The sequence below is a fragment of the Thamnophis sirtalis genome, unplaced genomic scaffold, assembly GCF_051295495.1.
Source record: "Thamnophis sirtalis isolate CommonGarterSnake01/CBP01778 unplaced genomic scaffold, rThaSir2_p1.2 scaffold_4, whole genome shotgun sequence".
In the NCBI taxonomy this organism is placed as follows: Eukaryota; Metazoa; Chordata; class Lepidosauria; order Squamata; family Natricidae; genus Thamnophis; species Thamnophis sirtalis.
Window position 1 is genome coordinate 126,220,439 of NW_028261384.1, and position 15,363 is coordinate 126,235,801.

General features: G+C 41.5%; 2 protein-coding genes across 4 annotated transcripts in view; both read left to right on the forward strand.

Moving 5' to 3' along the window:
• The first annotated feature begins 1,834 nt into the window (after positions 1-1,834).
• NOP10 (NOP10 ribonucleoprotein) lies at positions 1,835-6,900 on the forward strand. The gene is made up of 2 exons (XM_014062873.2): positions 1,835-1,994; positions 6,518-6,900. The coding sequence occupies exons 1-2, from the start codon at positions 1,941-1,943 to the stop codon at positions 6,656-6,658; spliced, it is 195 nt and encodes a 64-aa protein (XP_013918348.1). The 5' UTR covers positions 1,835-1,940; the 3' UTR covers positions 6,659-6,900.
• A 4,622-nt stretch (positions 6,901-11,522) lies between these two features.
• SLC12A6 (solute carrier family 12 member 6) overlaps positions 11,523-15,363 on the forward strand; it is a 55,493-nt gene continuing 51,652 nt past the window's right edge. For 2 of the 3 annotated variants that reach the window (XM_087714137.1, XM_087714138.1), the window contains exons 1-2: positions 11,523-11,713; positions 13,346-14,484. In XM_087714137.1, the coding sequence (XP_087570263.1) occupies positions 14,238-14,484 (247 nt within the window). In that variant the 5' untranslated portion in view covers positions 11,523-11,713; positions 13,346-14,237. The remainder of the gene's footprint in view (positions 11,714-13,345; positions 14,485-15,363) is intronic. The other variant, XM_087714139.1, reaches the window with a different exon arrangement.

The window sequence follows — 15,363 nt, forward strand, 5'->3', positions numbered from 1 at the left end:
TTTTTCTCCTTTTTATCTACTAAAATTCACCATTTATTTATGGCAATGTTTGTCAAATGTGGCAAGTTTATATACTATATATACAACTTTATACACTTTAGATACTAGACAGCATAGTATCAACATACTATAATGCTATAAAATACTAGACAACACAGTATCAATAGTAGAGGCCTTAACGTTTTTTTGGTTCTATTATATCTGAGGACCTAAAATGGACACCTAACATCAAAAATGTCATTAAAAAAGTACAACAAAGAATGTTCTTTGTGCACCAACTCAGGAAGCTCAGACTGCCCAAAGAGCTGCTGATTCTGTTCTACAGAGGAATTATTGAGTCTGTCATCTGCACCTCCATAACTGTCTGGTTTGGCTCTGCAACCCAACAAGACAGACACAGACTTCAACGGATAATCAGAACTGCAGAAAAAAACAATTACCTTCAACCTTCCTTCCACTGAGGACCTGTAGACTACATGCGTGAAAAAGATGGCCTGAAAATATTTACAGACCCTTCATACCCTGGATATAAATTGTTTCAACTCCTACCCTCAAAATGACGCTATAGAGCATTGCACACCAAAACTGGATACGAGGACAGTTTTTCCCCGAATGCCATCACTCTGCTAAACAACTAATTCCCACAACACTGCCATATTACATACTAAGAATGTATTATTATTATTGTTGTTGTTGTTGTTGTTGTTGTTCTCTTTCTTCCTTGTACCTATCTCTTTCCACTTATGACTTTTGTTGATTGTATCTTTAAATTTTATATTGTTTTGTTTCCTAGTATAATGTGATTGCTTATTAGTAAGCTATGACTATCACTAAGTGTTGTGTCTTATGATTCTTGATGAATGTTTTATTTTTCTTTATGTACACTGAGAACATATGCACTAAAGACAAATTCCTTGTGCGTACAATCACACTTGGCCAATACAGAATTCTATTCTATTCTATTCTATTCTATTCTATTCTATTCTATTCTATTAAAATGTCTGGACTCCCAATTGCTGGCTGGGCAATTCTGGGAGTTGAAGCCCACACACCTTAGAAGTGGCCAGGTTTGAGAATCACTGTGCTGGAGTGGTGGGTTTACACAGCACTTTAAACTAGGGTGGTTTTGTCAACAAATCTAATTTTCTGATTTCCATAATTTAGTGAACCGTAAAAGAATATCCATGGGTGAGGCATATACAAAATGCAGAAAACACAAAACATTGGTTTAGCTAGCTAGTGAGTTACTGTGATGTGCAAACGCAGACACGGTAATTTGGTGAGGGCTTAGTACCGTGTGAACTCAATCCATTAGTTTATTCAACAAATAAGGCTAAATTACTCTATGTGTTAGCCCAGTTGCAAATCAGGACAACACGTGCGCCCATTTTGGTTGTTTTGTGCTGAGGTCATTATTGTTCCTCCGTCCTTGTTTTATCCACTGCCCTTAGGCAACCTCCGTTGATCTAAGGATCTCAGGAAAATTATCCCTTTCGATACTTTTCTAGTGCTAAGTGCTGCTTGTTACGCAACTACTCTGCATTTTTTAAATGCAACCACTATATTTTCTTAGCAAGAGATCCAATCAAACGAAAAACCTCCGAAAAACACATTCTCAAAGAAGATGCTTTCTGCAGCTCCTGATGCAGAATAACGAGGCTTGGCGCGGAGAACGACTACCGTTCCCAGAATTCATTGAGGGAAAGACACTACAACTTCCAGGAAAACACTGCGAGCCAGACAGCAACGTGAATCGTAGAGCTTGAAGCTTAATAAAACGACAACTCCCAGAACGCTCCGCTTTTGGGGCGGTCCTTAAAGTGTAAGGGGTATCCCGGAAGCGGCGTTATCCACGTGTGTGTGCGGAGTAGGAGAAGCGCGTTTTTTTTGTTTCATCATAAAACTGAAGTCAGCGGCGTTGCGGTTGCAGTTTGGCCACAATGTTTCTGCAATACTACATCAATGAACAAGGGGAGAGAGTCTATACTCTGAAGGTAAGGCTAGATCACAACAGAAAAGAACAATAGGAGAGTTGGAAGGGACCTTGGAGGTCCTCTAGTCCAACCCTCTCTGCTCAAGCAGGAGAGCCTATATACCATTCCAGATAAATGGTGGTCCAATCTCTTCTTAAAAGCCTCCAGTGATGGAGCATCCATAACGTCTGAAGGCAAGACGTTCCACTGATGTTTGTTTGTTTTTTCACTCTCTCCTTAGTTCTAGATTTGCTTCCATCTATCGTTTATTGTCCAGCCTTGTGATGTTTTGGGAAATAGGTTGACCCCCCCTCCCCCTCTTCGTTGTGGCACACCCTCAAATGGAACAGTGCTAGAACGTCACCTTTAGTCCTCCTTTTCATTAAACCACTAGATCAGTCCAGTTTCTGCAACCGTTCTTCTTATGTTTAACAGATTAACAGAGTTAAGGAAGGGATCTTGTAGGTCATCTAGTCCAACACCCCCCCCCCCAAGCAAGAGATTCTTCACTATTTCTGACAAATGGCAGTCCAGACTCTTCTTGAAAGCTTCCAATGATGAAGCTCCCACAACTTCTAAAAATGAGCTACTCCGTTAGTTGATTGTTCTCACTTTCATAAATAGGTTCTCACTTATTTCTAGGTTGAATCTTTCCTTGATCAGTTTCCATCCATTTGGGTGCTTTGGAAAATAGGTTGACCCCACCTCTTCTCTGTGGCAGCCCCTCAAATATTGGAACATTGCTATCATGTCTCCCCTAGTCCTTCTTTTCATTAAACTAAACATACCCAGTCCCTGCAACCATTCTTCATGTGTTTTAGCCTCTTAATCCATCTTGGTTGCTTTTCTTTGCACTCTTTCCAGAATCTCTATCTTTTTTCTATAATATGGTGACCAATATGGTTGTATAATATGGCAAGCAATATGATTCCTTTGGCCAGTGGTTGGAGTCAAATAATTTAACAACCAGTTCTCTGCCCTAAAGATTTCTTCCCATAACCAGTTCACCAAACTGCTCAGAAAGTTAACAACACTTTCTCCCAAATGGTGCGAACTGGCTGAATCCCACCACTGCCCTTGGCACTTTAGCAATTCATCCAAATGGTTGTCTTATTGTGTTTTGGTTTTTTGCAACCCTTCAGCTAATCTTGATACACCTGATAAAGCTGAAAACACAATCTTTCCCTACTATTTCTCTTAATTATCTTTTGGGAAGTAAAGGGAGATGGAGAATGATCTCCATATGCAACTGGATTCATTTCCAGAATGTAACAATTTAAAAGTAGGATAATTATTTTTCAGGCTCTTCTAGGTCTTTAGCATGGGTGGGAAATGTAGAAACTGATGTGAAAAAAAATGTTAGAATGGGTTTGTTAGGGAATGGAGTATTCATTTACTGTGCCTGTTAGAACCTTGCATATTCCTAAAGATTTCCTAAAGATAAAAACTGATAAAATTTGTGAAATATGCAATTCATTGCCTAGAGGCCTAATATTTATTTTTGTTTTATGACATTAGGGATTTGGTTGCAAAGGATGCACCCATAATAATAATTTACAATATTAATAAAGCTGAATACAAACTGATAAAATCTTACTCCATCACATGCCTAACTGTTTAACTGTGGTTGAAAAGAAGTAAATGAGGGATAACTGATGTGGCAATACCAGGGGATAGTAAAATAGAAGACCGAGAATTGGAGAAGATCACAATATATCAAGATTTGAAAATCAAAATTGAAAGATTATAGCATAAGCTCGCCATGGTGGTCCCAATGGCTATTGCCACAACTTGGTGCCACACCCAAAAAGATCTTGGATGACCCTTAGAAAATGTCCACACTGACCAACTTTCAATTTGTCAATTGCAAAAGGCCACATTGCTTGGATCCACACAAACATTACATTCATATATTATGACATTTGGGGAAAGAACTTGATGTGTGAGAAGGCCAATATCAACTAAACTCTTGCAGCTGTGATTTCATATTTTGGGGTATATTGTCTGTGTGTGTGTGTGTGTGTGTGTGTGTGTGTGTGTGTGTTCGTGTGTGTGTATATATGTATGTGCGTGTATATATGTATGTATGTATGTATGTATGTATGTATGTATGTATATGTGCGTGCATGTGTGTGTATTTGTATGTGTGTATAAATATTTTAAAATATTTAAAACAAAGAGAAGCAGAAATTTACCCCACAAAAACAGTACAAGCCAAAAGAAGAATGATGGCAATGAAAGCAAACCCACAGAGGAAGAGAAGGACATCAATGGTCTCCTCCACTTGTCTGGGCAAACAGCCCCTGGCTCTTTAAGGTCATTTGAAATGCCAGCAACATGGAAGCCATTCGAATTTTGGTGTGGACCTTGTATAAAGTTATAGGATAGGGATGATGAAACTTTTTAGACACCGAGTGCCCAAATTGTGTGCCAATGCCCAAACTGAATGGTGTGCACGCATGATCATGCGTATGCATGGACATGCACATATTCACAGACATGGGTGTTGACATGTGCAAATGCATGCATGCATGCGCCACAGAGACCTGTAGACCAGCGGGAGGCAGGGCATCCCAACACCAGCAGCGAAGTAAGATATTTTTCTTTCACAAGCTTCAGTTTCGTCGTCTGTAGGGAAACAGAAGCGCATGAAAGAAAGGCCACGGAGATATGACCTGCATGTGTGCCAGGAGAGAGGGCTCTGCGTGCCACAGGTTCGCCATCATGGTTATAGGATGATGAAAATACTTCTTAATCTAATGTCACTGTCTAGCTTTGGGATTATTATTTGCTCTGATAATCATGGCAATTAATTTATTACATATACTTATTATATTATTCATGACTACACTTTAAATGTACAAGAAGCTGAGCTTGGCATTGTTCCAAAAGTGTTTGAAATAAAATGTTTTGAAAACTTGTGGCCAATTTCATATCATGCTAAACCAAAACCAAAGAAACAATGAATCCAGCTGCTGTAGCTTGTAAATCAGGGTTTTGGGTTTAATGTGATATGTAAACTGCACACACACACACACACACACACACACACACAGCCTCTCATCTCACTAAAAATGACTCTTGGCAGTATACAGTGTATTTTAATCATGTTAGACTGGTTCTCAATACTACTAAAAAATTTCCATAATCTTTAATTGTGCAAAACGTTAGGAAACCATAGGACAACACTTTTTGAAACAAAGTACTTCAAAGGGGGTTAATTTATATAAGGCATCCATCATCCAGGACTCATGACATCTGTGAAGTTGAAATGTGGCAAATGTTATAAAGCTTTTTATGATGCAAAGATGATCATAAAACAGTTTATGACAAGAGTACAAAATGTCAAAAAAAACCATGTCCTGTGTTGATGTTTGGTTGTGCTATCCCAGTGGTCCCCAACCTTACTGGCTCCATGGAGCGACAGTGGGGCGGGGGGGGAGATGGTTGCGCACACACAGCCTAGCGATCCTGTGCATACGAAAATGAACCTGCGCTCACTTGCTCCTTGTATGGCCCAGTTCCTATCAGAACTGTGGACCAGGGGTTAGGGACCCCTATGCTATACATTTCAGCATAGTACCATTAGAGAATATTTGTAGCTTAGGGTTGGATTGAGGGGTCCTTGGTGCTGTCTCTGAGCTTGATTGCTTTCTTGCATATGTTTTATTATCCAACTAGGTAACATCATCACTGGACATCTATAGCACTGATGATGTTACTCAGTTTGGGTAATGAAACGTCGGCAAGAAAATAACCCAGCACAAAGAGCACCATCTGTTCAACATGGGCTATTTTCAAAGCAGATACATCTCTAGATGCACCCCAACTTTTTCAGTGAAGACAGTTCAGAGAGAGAGAGAGAGAGAGAGAGGGAGGGAGGGAGGGAGAGGGAGAGAGAGAGAGAGAGAAAATAAAAACTCCAGCAAGAACTGTAGGAAGGCATTAACATCTGTTGGCATTTTTCAGTTTGCTTAGGAGGTCAGTTGAATATTTATTTATTAATTATTATTTATTAATTAGACTTATATACCGCTTCATAGGGCTTTCAGCCCTCTCTAAGTGGTTTACAATTTATTTATTTTTTTAGCAAATTGAGTCAGCAACTTGCCCCCACAGTCAGGGTCCTCATTTCACCCACCTCGGAAGGATGGAAGGCTGAGTCAACCTTGAGCCAGTGAGATTTGAACCGCTGAACTACAGATCACAGTCAGCTAAAGTGGCCTGCAGTACTGCACCCTAACCACTGCGCCACCTCGGCTCTTATACTTCTTATACTCATATACTTCTCTGTATTAAAGAGAAGCATTGTAGCACAATCCCTGTGTAGAGTACTGAACATCACAAGATTGATTTTTTTTCATGGTCTTTCATACTTTGCACACATTCTGGATAAGGTTTTAATAAGTTATGCTCATACGGCTATTTTATCTGAAAGGTAGGGGGCCTGCATGGCTTTTTAGATGGGATACGTTGATTTAAAGTCATTACGTGATCTTCCTTAAATTGACACACGGTTCTGTCTTGATTCTCCGGCTTTGTAGAAAATGGATCCGTCCGGCCAGCCAACATGTTCGGCCCACCCTGCCCGCTTCTCTCCTGATGACAAATATTCTCGACACAGGATCACCATCAAGAAACGCTTTGGTGTCCTGATGACCCAGCAGCCTCGGCCTGTGGTTTAAGTTACAAAGGCGGCGAGATAAGCTTTGAGAGCAGCTTTGAAGAAGCAGAGGAAGACGAAGAATACCTGACAATCTGCATTCTGCCGTCCACATGGTGGTCTCACTTTGCTGATGTTTTTTTCAAACTTGACTTAATTCTGTGGATGAGAAATTAATGATACCCTGGAAGCAAGAGAAAATTATTCACTGGTTTTTTTTTCTGGTTATGTAATTCTGGAAATAAAGTGAGATTTTTTTCCATGGTTCTATTTCGTTAGCATGATGGGTCTATGTAGTATTTTCCAGAGAAGGATAGCTTCCCCCAACCCTCCTCACAGCATGGTAGGGAATATCAATATCAGTAATGCTGGAAATAGTGGTTTGTATTTTGAGTGGACAATTTTTTTTAGTTCTTAAGTTAGCCAGCTACCTTTGGGCAATGTGGCACAACAAATGGCCACATTGACAGTTTCTCATCAAGTTGTAGGGAAATATTGATTTGCGTACCATAATGTTCCGTCTTCCTTAGCTCAGTTTTTGTCAACATTTTTTGCAAATTGGGTGCAGAAAAAGCTTATTAAATATACTGATATTACAAAATTTGATGGGATAACTAATGCTCTGGGGAAAAAAATCCAAAATGTTCTTGTAATTTTTTTAAAAGAATGGCTTGAAAATAACAGTGAAATTGAACAGACAAATGCAAAGTCATCCTTCTGGGGAAACAGACAACAAATGCATAAATATAGGATGGGGCTTGGCAATAACATTTAGGAAAAAGGCTTTAGAATAGCAGTTCATAAACAATCTGAGTCAGCAGGGTGGTGATGCAAAGAAGGCAAATATTTTAGGCTCTTTTAAGGGAAATATAATTTCCAAATCATAAGTAATAATTTCTATTCATTCTACATTAGTTGGAACCACACCTTGAATTCAATACCAGGTACTACTTTGTAAGATTCAGAAGAATTGAAGCAAGTTTTACAAAAGCTACAAAGGTGATCCGGGGGATGAGAAACAATTTGATGAACGTATTGAGAAAGCTAAAGGGTACATAATGCTTTTCAACTCTCTGAAAAGTTGCCAACAAAGAGGGCTAAAAATCAGTGTTTTATTAAAATCAAAGTATAGAATTAAGATAAAGGTAAAGGTTCCCCTCGCACACATGTGCTAGTCGTTCCTGATTCTAGGGGGTGGTGCTCATCTCCATTTCAAAGGCGAAGAGCCAGTATTGTGCAAAGATGTCTCCGTGGTCATGTGGCCGGCATGACTAAATGCTGAAAGTTCCCAGAACTCTTACCTTCCTACCAAAGGTGGTTCCTATTTTTCTACTTGCATTTTTTACATCCTTTAGAACTGCTAGGTTGGCAAAAGCTAGGACAAGTAATGGGAGCGCACTCCATTAAGCAGCACTAGGGATTCGAACAGCTGAATTGCCGACCTCTCTGATCGACAAGCTCAGCATCTTAGCCACTGAGCCACTGTGTCCCACAGGATTAAGATAAAGTATGGCAATTTCCAGATGAATCCAAATAGAATAAATTTGATGAGCAGATGGCTTCCCTGGAACTGGGATGCCTTGAAGATATTCTTGCAACCGAGCAGAAAAGTGCCTAAATTGTCTCCATTCTCAATCAGGCCTACCAGTGCCAAAAGCAACCACATTAATATAGGATGCTTTTTTTTAAATTTAGCAGTTTGAATTTTGCTGGTTGCTCACTCTCAAGAGATTGGGGCATTCCATAGCTGAGAACCCAACAAAGAATCTTTGCCTCATCTGATTCTTATTAAGAGATTGCTACTCTCCTCACCTTTCATTTATTGTGCATCTTGGAACATATCTATCCTTTGAAGCACAATTCATGAAAATCTTAATGCTTTTGGAGAAAGGGTGATCAATCATGCAAGACACTCCAGCAGATGGTTGTTTTCTACTGCCGGTTATCTTGTGTAACATGGATACAGAATACTGAAGGGGGTTGCTTATTATGAATTCTGTCTTGTTCTTTTGTGTTGCTTGGGTTTTCACTTCCTGCCTCAAACTGGGGATGGGGAAGGGCTGATCTGAGCCAAAGGCCGCTATTTAAAATATCTTGGGGTGTACACATCCTGCTGCTGAAACCGCACTAGGAGTGATTGGAAGCCAGACAATAAACAGAAGGGCTGCTGCCGCTAGATTTTGAGCAGAGAAGCTCGTGTGAGTTAAGCAAGGCTGAAACAGCGCCCAGCTGACTTTCTTCCATGCTACTCAGTCTGATGTGGCTTTTTTTTTTTTTTTTGGCTGACCAAGGATATGTAAAAAATGGGGAACAATTTCTGTCTTCCAAGCAGGGAGAATCCATGCAAGTATATTTGGGGCGGCGGGCTAGAATTGGATGTTACGCTGTTGGAAGAAATGTTCTTCTGGGTTCAGTTCCAAGTAGGGAAAAAGAAACTGGAAACATAGAGGCTGCTTGGAAAGATGGTTTAATGATGGACAGGATTAAGGTCCTGAACAGAAAAAGGGGGGGGGTCACATGCTTCAAATGTTGGGTAAAGAAGAAAGGGCTTGCTGGGTTTTTATACTCTGTTCGGCCCCACCTCTGTTTCCTGTTCCTGTGTAAGAAATGTATTCTGATTGGTTGTCAGACTCCCATGCGGCCATGTAGGGGCAACTCTCTAGGCTGTGCTTTGAGTCCAAGTTTGATTGAGTTTCCAGATGCCATGTGGTGAATTTCTGTAGAAGGCTAATCCTACCTTTATTATGTAAAGTAGACTAGCTCAGGCTTTAAGGGCTCAGTGGCAAAAGGGGAGGGGGGAGGTATGGGAAGCTGCAGGGAGCTACTCTGTATTTAAAATCATATTTCTTCCTTTTCACATCCAGGGAAATATAATATTCTGCCTTCTTAATATTTCCCGGGATATTTCAGTTTTCTAGCAAAGGGTAGGTTTTAATTTCCTACAACGCAGAACCAAAGTGTGGTTGGATAGCTTTGGGGTGTGAAACCTTAAACAGGAGGTTTTCTACAGATGTGGGGGAAAAAAGTCATATCACTTTATCATTCCAACACCCTTTGGCTGCTTAGGACTTGCAGGGGGAATAATGTGGTGCAACTAGTTAGCATGCAGGACTAGTCTTAAGACTGTTTCAAACTAGTATCTCAGTATAATATAGGGGGAAAGAGCAGAATAGCAAACTCCCTTAAGCTTCATGGAGAAAACCATTTATTCAACTTGGCCTGCCTATTTATCATATAAGATGGACTATGACTCAGGCTGGCCTATGCTGAGATGATTCAGAAACTCTACATTGAATCCTTTCCAAATGTATTCAGCATTGCTTTTGTGTCATTCTAGCAGTCTTACCACCATTCTAGCAGTCTTATCCAATAATTTTAGTCAAGAACTAGAAAAAGCTGAGGGGAGACAAGTTGATCAGTTGCTTCCCCCCCCCCCCTACAGTGTTGGGAAGCAAATCCAACTCTGATTTATTAATTTAATTTAATGAAGTTAAATATGGTTTTCCTCTCCAGGAGAAGGGGAAAGTAGACAAAACCGAAGTTAATGGTGGGATTATTTGGGATGGGTGAAAAGGAAGGGCTTCTTTGATAGACTGAAAAATGATACAGCAGAGGCTTCCATTGTGATGCCAACAATTTTGATGGCTTTAGAAAGGAATTAGGCTAACATTAGTCCTTCCATGACCACTAATTTTGGGAGGTATATATTTAGAATAGCTCATGTGCCCTAAATAATCACCAGTGATTCAGAACCAAGCATGGAAAAGAGCTGTTGGTCTCTTAGTATTGCTTGCAGGCTTCCCAGATTCATCGGCCCCTATGGGACACGTGCCCCTAAAGTCACCTTGTGGCAAAATCTGGCAAACTCTTCTAAAGGCCTAAGGGCTGTGATATTATATCTGCTTGAAGGGCACGACTGCCCCGGAGTTAAATGCATCTTAATAATGCATTGCTCCAATGACTGCACTGCATTTTTCTGCAACATCATTGCATATAATGAATTGCTTCTTTGCACACTGTTATGTGCCTGTAGCCTTTGAATAATGTTTTAGCACTTTTAAGATGGGGGGGGGGCGACTTCTATTTGTTGAAGCCCCCCCTCCCGCCCATCTTAAAGTTGACAAGATTGAGAAACACTGCCATAGACTAATCTTGAAGTGAGCTCTGTTCCTAGTGATTTATAGGTAATAATGCAGGTGCCATTGCTGCATTCTGAGGATTCCTCCCCAAATCCATTCCCAATTTAAGTCACTAGCTCTGAGATTTTGCAATATTCTCCATCCAAGGAGGAATCAGGTCTGAGGAAGCTTAGCATCCCCCCAAAAGTCAATATTGGCCAAGACTTTGCTTAGGCTGCATTAGAAGCCATACAATGAAGTTGTGAATCATGTATATGGCTATTTGAGGGGTGGGATGTGGGGGGGGGGAGGCGGCTGGGCTCATCAAAAGAGGTTGCTCTCAAGTTAATTGCAGCCTCAGTCATAAATTCCTCTTCCAATTTTCCCCAAGTCTCACTTAGTACCCTCCTCTCGCTATAATTTTCTTTCAGAGGCATAATCTTGGCGGTGAGGAGCCCCTCACCCTCATACTAATGAAACTACATCCCCCAGCAACCCTCGCGCGTTTGCAGTCTCCCCTTCTCCCCCCCCCTCCAATTGCTCCCCGTTCTCCAAAGGGTCCCCAACCATCCCCCTCGTCTTCGCGCGCTTCTCTGAAGATTAAAAGAAAGCCCAGTAACAATAACCGCTATTTCTTTCTGCGCTTGCGCAGCCAAAAGAAAAAAAAAGCGGCGGCGGAGGGGGGGGGGTTTGATAGCGATGGAAACAGGAGAGGATGAGGACACTTAAAGAGAGCCCGCTCTCCCTCCTCCCCCTCCTTTCCCAGCAGCTGAGATAGCGGCAAGGACTGGCGTGCGCGCGGGCGGGAGGCAGAGGCTTGCCGCTGTGGGCTGCGCGCGCCTGCCGGTCAAGCCAAGCCGGCCAAAACAAGCCGGCGAAGGTCTGAGGACGCGTGCGCGCGGGCGAGACCCTAATTTTGGAACGTTGGGGAGGCAGCCGCTCTGTCGCGCGCGCCGCAGGTAAACAAGCAACGGCCGCTCTCTCCCGCGGCGTGTGTGTGTGTGTGTGTGAGAGAGAGAGAGAGAGAGAGAGAGAAGAGGGGGGGGGGGGCTCCGCATCAAAGGACGTGGGGAGCTCGAGCGGTAGGAAAGGGAGGGGGTGGTAGTGGTGGAGGAAAAGAGCGCGAGGGTGACGCACGCGCAGCGTCGCCTTCCCACCTGTATCTCTTTCCACGTTCGTTCCCTTCCATACACTCCCACCTCCAGAGAGTTTCAATCTGCTCCCTTTGTATTGGTCTGTGTGGGTCTGTGGGTCCTCAGTCTTTAGGGTCATTTTGGGGGAGGTGTTGTCTGCTTTGCCTCATCTCATCTGCGGGGGGAGGGGAGAGTCTGGGGTGCCTTGTGGTGGTCTTTCTCACGCTCAGCGCACCTTGGGTGCCTCAGCATCTTTTAATTAGATAATCAGAACTGCAGAAAAAACAATTGCCACCAGCCTGCCTTCCATTGAGGACCTGTACACTGCAGGAGTCAAAAAGAGGGCAGATATTTACAGACCCCTCACATCCTGGACATAAATTGTTTCAACTCCTACCCTCAAAATGATGCTATAGAGCACTGCACACCAAGACAACTAGACACAAGGGCAATCCCTCCCCCACCTGAACACCATCACTCTGCTAAACAAATAATTTCCTCACCACGGTCAAACTATTCACTAAGGCTGCATTACTATTATTACTATTAGTCTTCTCATCGTTCCTATCACCCATCCCCTCTCCCTTATGACTGCCTGACTGTAACTTTGTTGCTTGTATCCTTATGATTTATATTGATATTGTTTCCTGATTGCGTATTTCTACCCTATGACTATCATTAAGTGTTGTACCTTATGATTCTTGACAAAAGTATATTGTCTTTTTATATGTGTACTGAGAGCATATGCACCAAAGACAAATTCCTTGTGTGTCCAATCACACTTGGCCAATAAAGAATTCTATTCTTTTTCAGCAAGAATCGGAGTGCTCCTAAGAGCGTTGCTGTCATTCTGTGGGTCGGAGACCTGAAAATGTGTGTTTCCTGCCTTTTGGTGAACTCTCCTACAATAATAGTTATGAAACACTCCTTTCTCCCTCTTGCCATATCACAGCACCAAGTACAGGTAGTCCTCAACTTAACGAACCACAAGACCACAACTGAGCCCTAAATTTCTATCGCACAGTGAAACATTTTGTTAAGTGAACTTTGTGACCTTGCTTGCTGTGGTTGTTAAGTGAATCGCTGCAGTTATGAAGCGAGTAACATGGTTGTTAAGCGAATCTGGCTTCCTTGTGGACTTTTCTCGTCAGGTTGCAAAAGTTGACCACGTGACAGCTTGGACACTGCAACCATCCTAAATATCAGTCAATTTGCCGTCTGAATCTTGATCATGTGACCTTGAGGATGCTGCAATGGTTGTAAGTGTGAAAAATGGTCATAAGTCATTTTTTCAGTGTTGATGTAGCTCTGAATGGTCATTAAATGAACTGTTGTAAGTCAAGGACTATCTCTAGGAGAACTTTGGGTTAGTGAGATTTTACAGAGGATTCAATGTCTCCGTACAGTTTTGTATAATCGATTTTTTGATATATACATATTTACTTTGTTTTTTTCCAGAATCCTACAGTTTGAGGAGGACTGATAATTTCCTTGCACTAGTCCAATCTAACGGTGATCTCCTTCTAGCAAAATCTTCAAAAACAACTGGAAGTTTGAGGAATTCTTGATGTTGCACCTTAAGAGATAACTTTGCCTCCGCTTCTTTAAGTTCTTGCACTGGAATCTGACATTTCTCCTCTTCAGTTGGAAAAAAGAGACCTCTGCCACACTTGTTCTCTTGTCTTTTTCTGCACCGGAATCCTAAGGGACATTTGCAAAGAAAAATATTTTTTTTCCTGGCATTCACCATGGAAAACAAGTGGATTATAATCTTACATTCATTATAGACTTTCTAGCATTTTGGCATACCTTGCAGATCTTTGCTTTTGGATATATTTTTCCTGTTGCATTTTGCTGAAATAAAAGGCATTTGCTTAACGGGTTCTGTATTGCTGCTTTCCCAGATATAGGGTAAAGCTGGAATTTTAGCAGTGTGGCTCTTTGACAGTTAAAAATTGCAAACGTTTTTCTTTTCTGACCTTTAGGATATCCTTAAGAACAGAAAACTGTGACATATTTGCCTGATGCATGGGAATCTTCAACGTAATTATCTGTGAAACATTAACCTACAAAATCATGGAATATTGCCTTCATTCAATCTTAGACTGTACTTATAAAAATATATCCAATAAGCATTGATGTCAAAATACTGCACAGTTTGAGTGTGAAGCAGTTTGTGAATCCATAGTAGACATGCATCTTCCTCGTGAGAGAGTATTGGGTAACATTGTTGGCATCTCTATTTTTCTGAATGGTCTTCCTCTTACGACTTGAGGTGACTTTAGGTTAAACTAATCAAGGAAGAGAGTTTTTTCCCCCCCCGGTTCTCTGTGCCATCTTTTTTGCCAAGATGGCTTCTGTCCGGTTTATGGTTACCCCCACTAAAATAGATGATATCCCAGGCCTGTCTGACACTAGCCCAGACCTCAGCTCCCGCTCGAGCTCCTGCGTCCGCTTCAGTTCCAGAGAAAGTGTGCCTGAAACAAGCCGCAGTGAGGGTGCCAGTGATTTTTCCCGAGTAACCACTTCCTTGGCCACTGAAGCAGCCGAGCCTACTTCTGACAAGATAACCAACCCTCGGACAGGTGTGGTTGAAGGTAGGCAACCTTTGGTGGGAAGGAGAACAGATAGTTAAAGTCTACTGGTAATTTTGCTAGTGGAGCAAAGTTAGTGGTTGCAAGTACCTTGTTTGGTAAAAGAACCAGGCGGTGCTTGTTTTCAAGTGTCTTGTTGGTAGAAGAACATTGAGAGATGAACTGTTCTTGAAAGATTCTTGTTCAGAAGTTGTGGGAAGCACAGTTCATTCCTGGTTGTGTTGCTCATGCAAAGAAGTATATTTTTGTGTTTTGGGAGGTACAAGGATTGTGTTGATGATATAGGAGGAGTGTGAATGGGCCTGTCCACTGTTTGACAGATGTTATTTTCACATGACTGGATTTTCCAGATTAGGCACCTTAGAATACATTTGTTGTTTTTATGCCAAGGTTTGACTGGCATATTTTAGGTTTACAAGAGAAGAAATAAGTTTCCTGATCAATTTCATTGGAAGCAGCTCTGAATTTCTCTGCTTCTAAAATGGAAGGAAACTAATCAAAGAGAGAAGCAACCTAGAATTAAGGAGAAATTTCCTGACAGAACAATTAATCAGTGGAACAACTTGCCTCCAGAAGTTTTGGGTGCTCCAACAAACAGGAGGTTTTAAAGAAGAATTTGGACAATTATTTGTCTGAAATCGAATATAGTTTGCTGTTTGGGAGAGGAGGTTGGACTAATGACCTCCCAAGATCCCTTCCAATTCTGTTATTATGTTAAAACCAGCCAATTTAGTCTTTAAATTGTGCTTTCCCTTTGAACTACTAAGTTTGCTGATCTCAGTTTTTCAGATTCCTTCTCTTTATTTTTTTTCCCCTTGTGCCAGGAAATGCTGAGCAAGACTCATGGGAAATGACTTGGGAGAATTTCAGTTCCCTTAATTT

Coding starts and splice junctions, on each gene's coding strand:
- NOP10 (XM_014062873.2), top strand. CDS start 1,941: ATGTTTCTGCAATACTACATCAATGAACAAGGGGAGAGAGTCTATACT. Junction 1,995..6,517: donor AGAGAGTCTATACTCTGAAG/GTAAGGCTAGAT, acceptor CCGGCTTTGTAG/AAAATGGATCCGTCCGGCCA.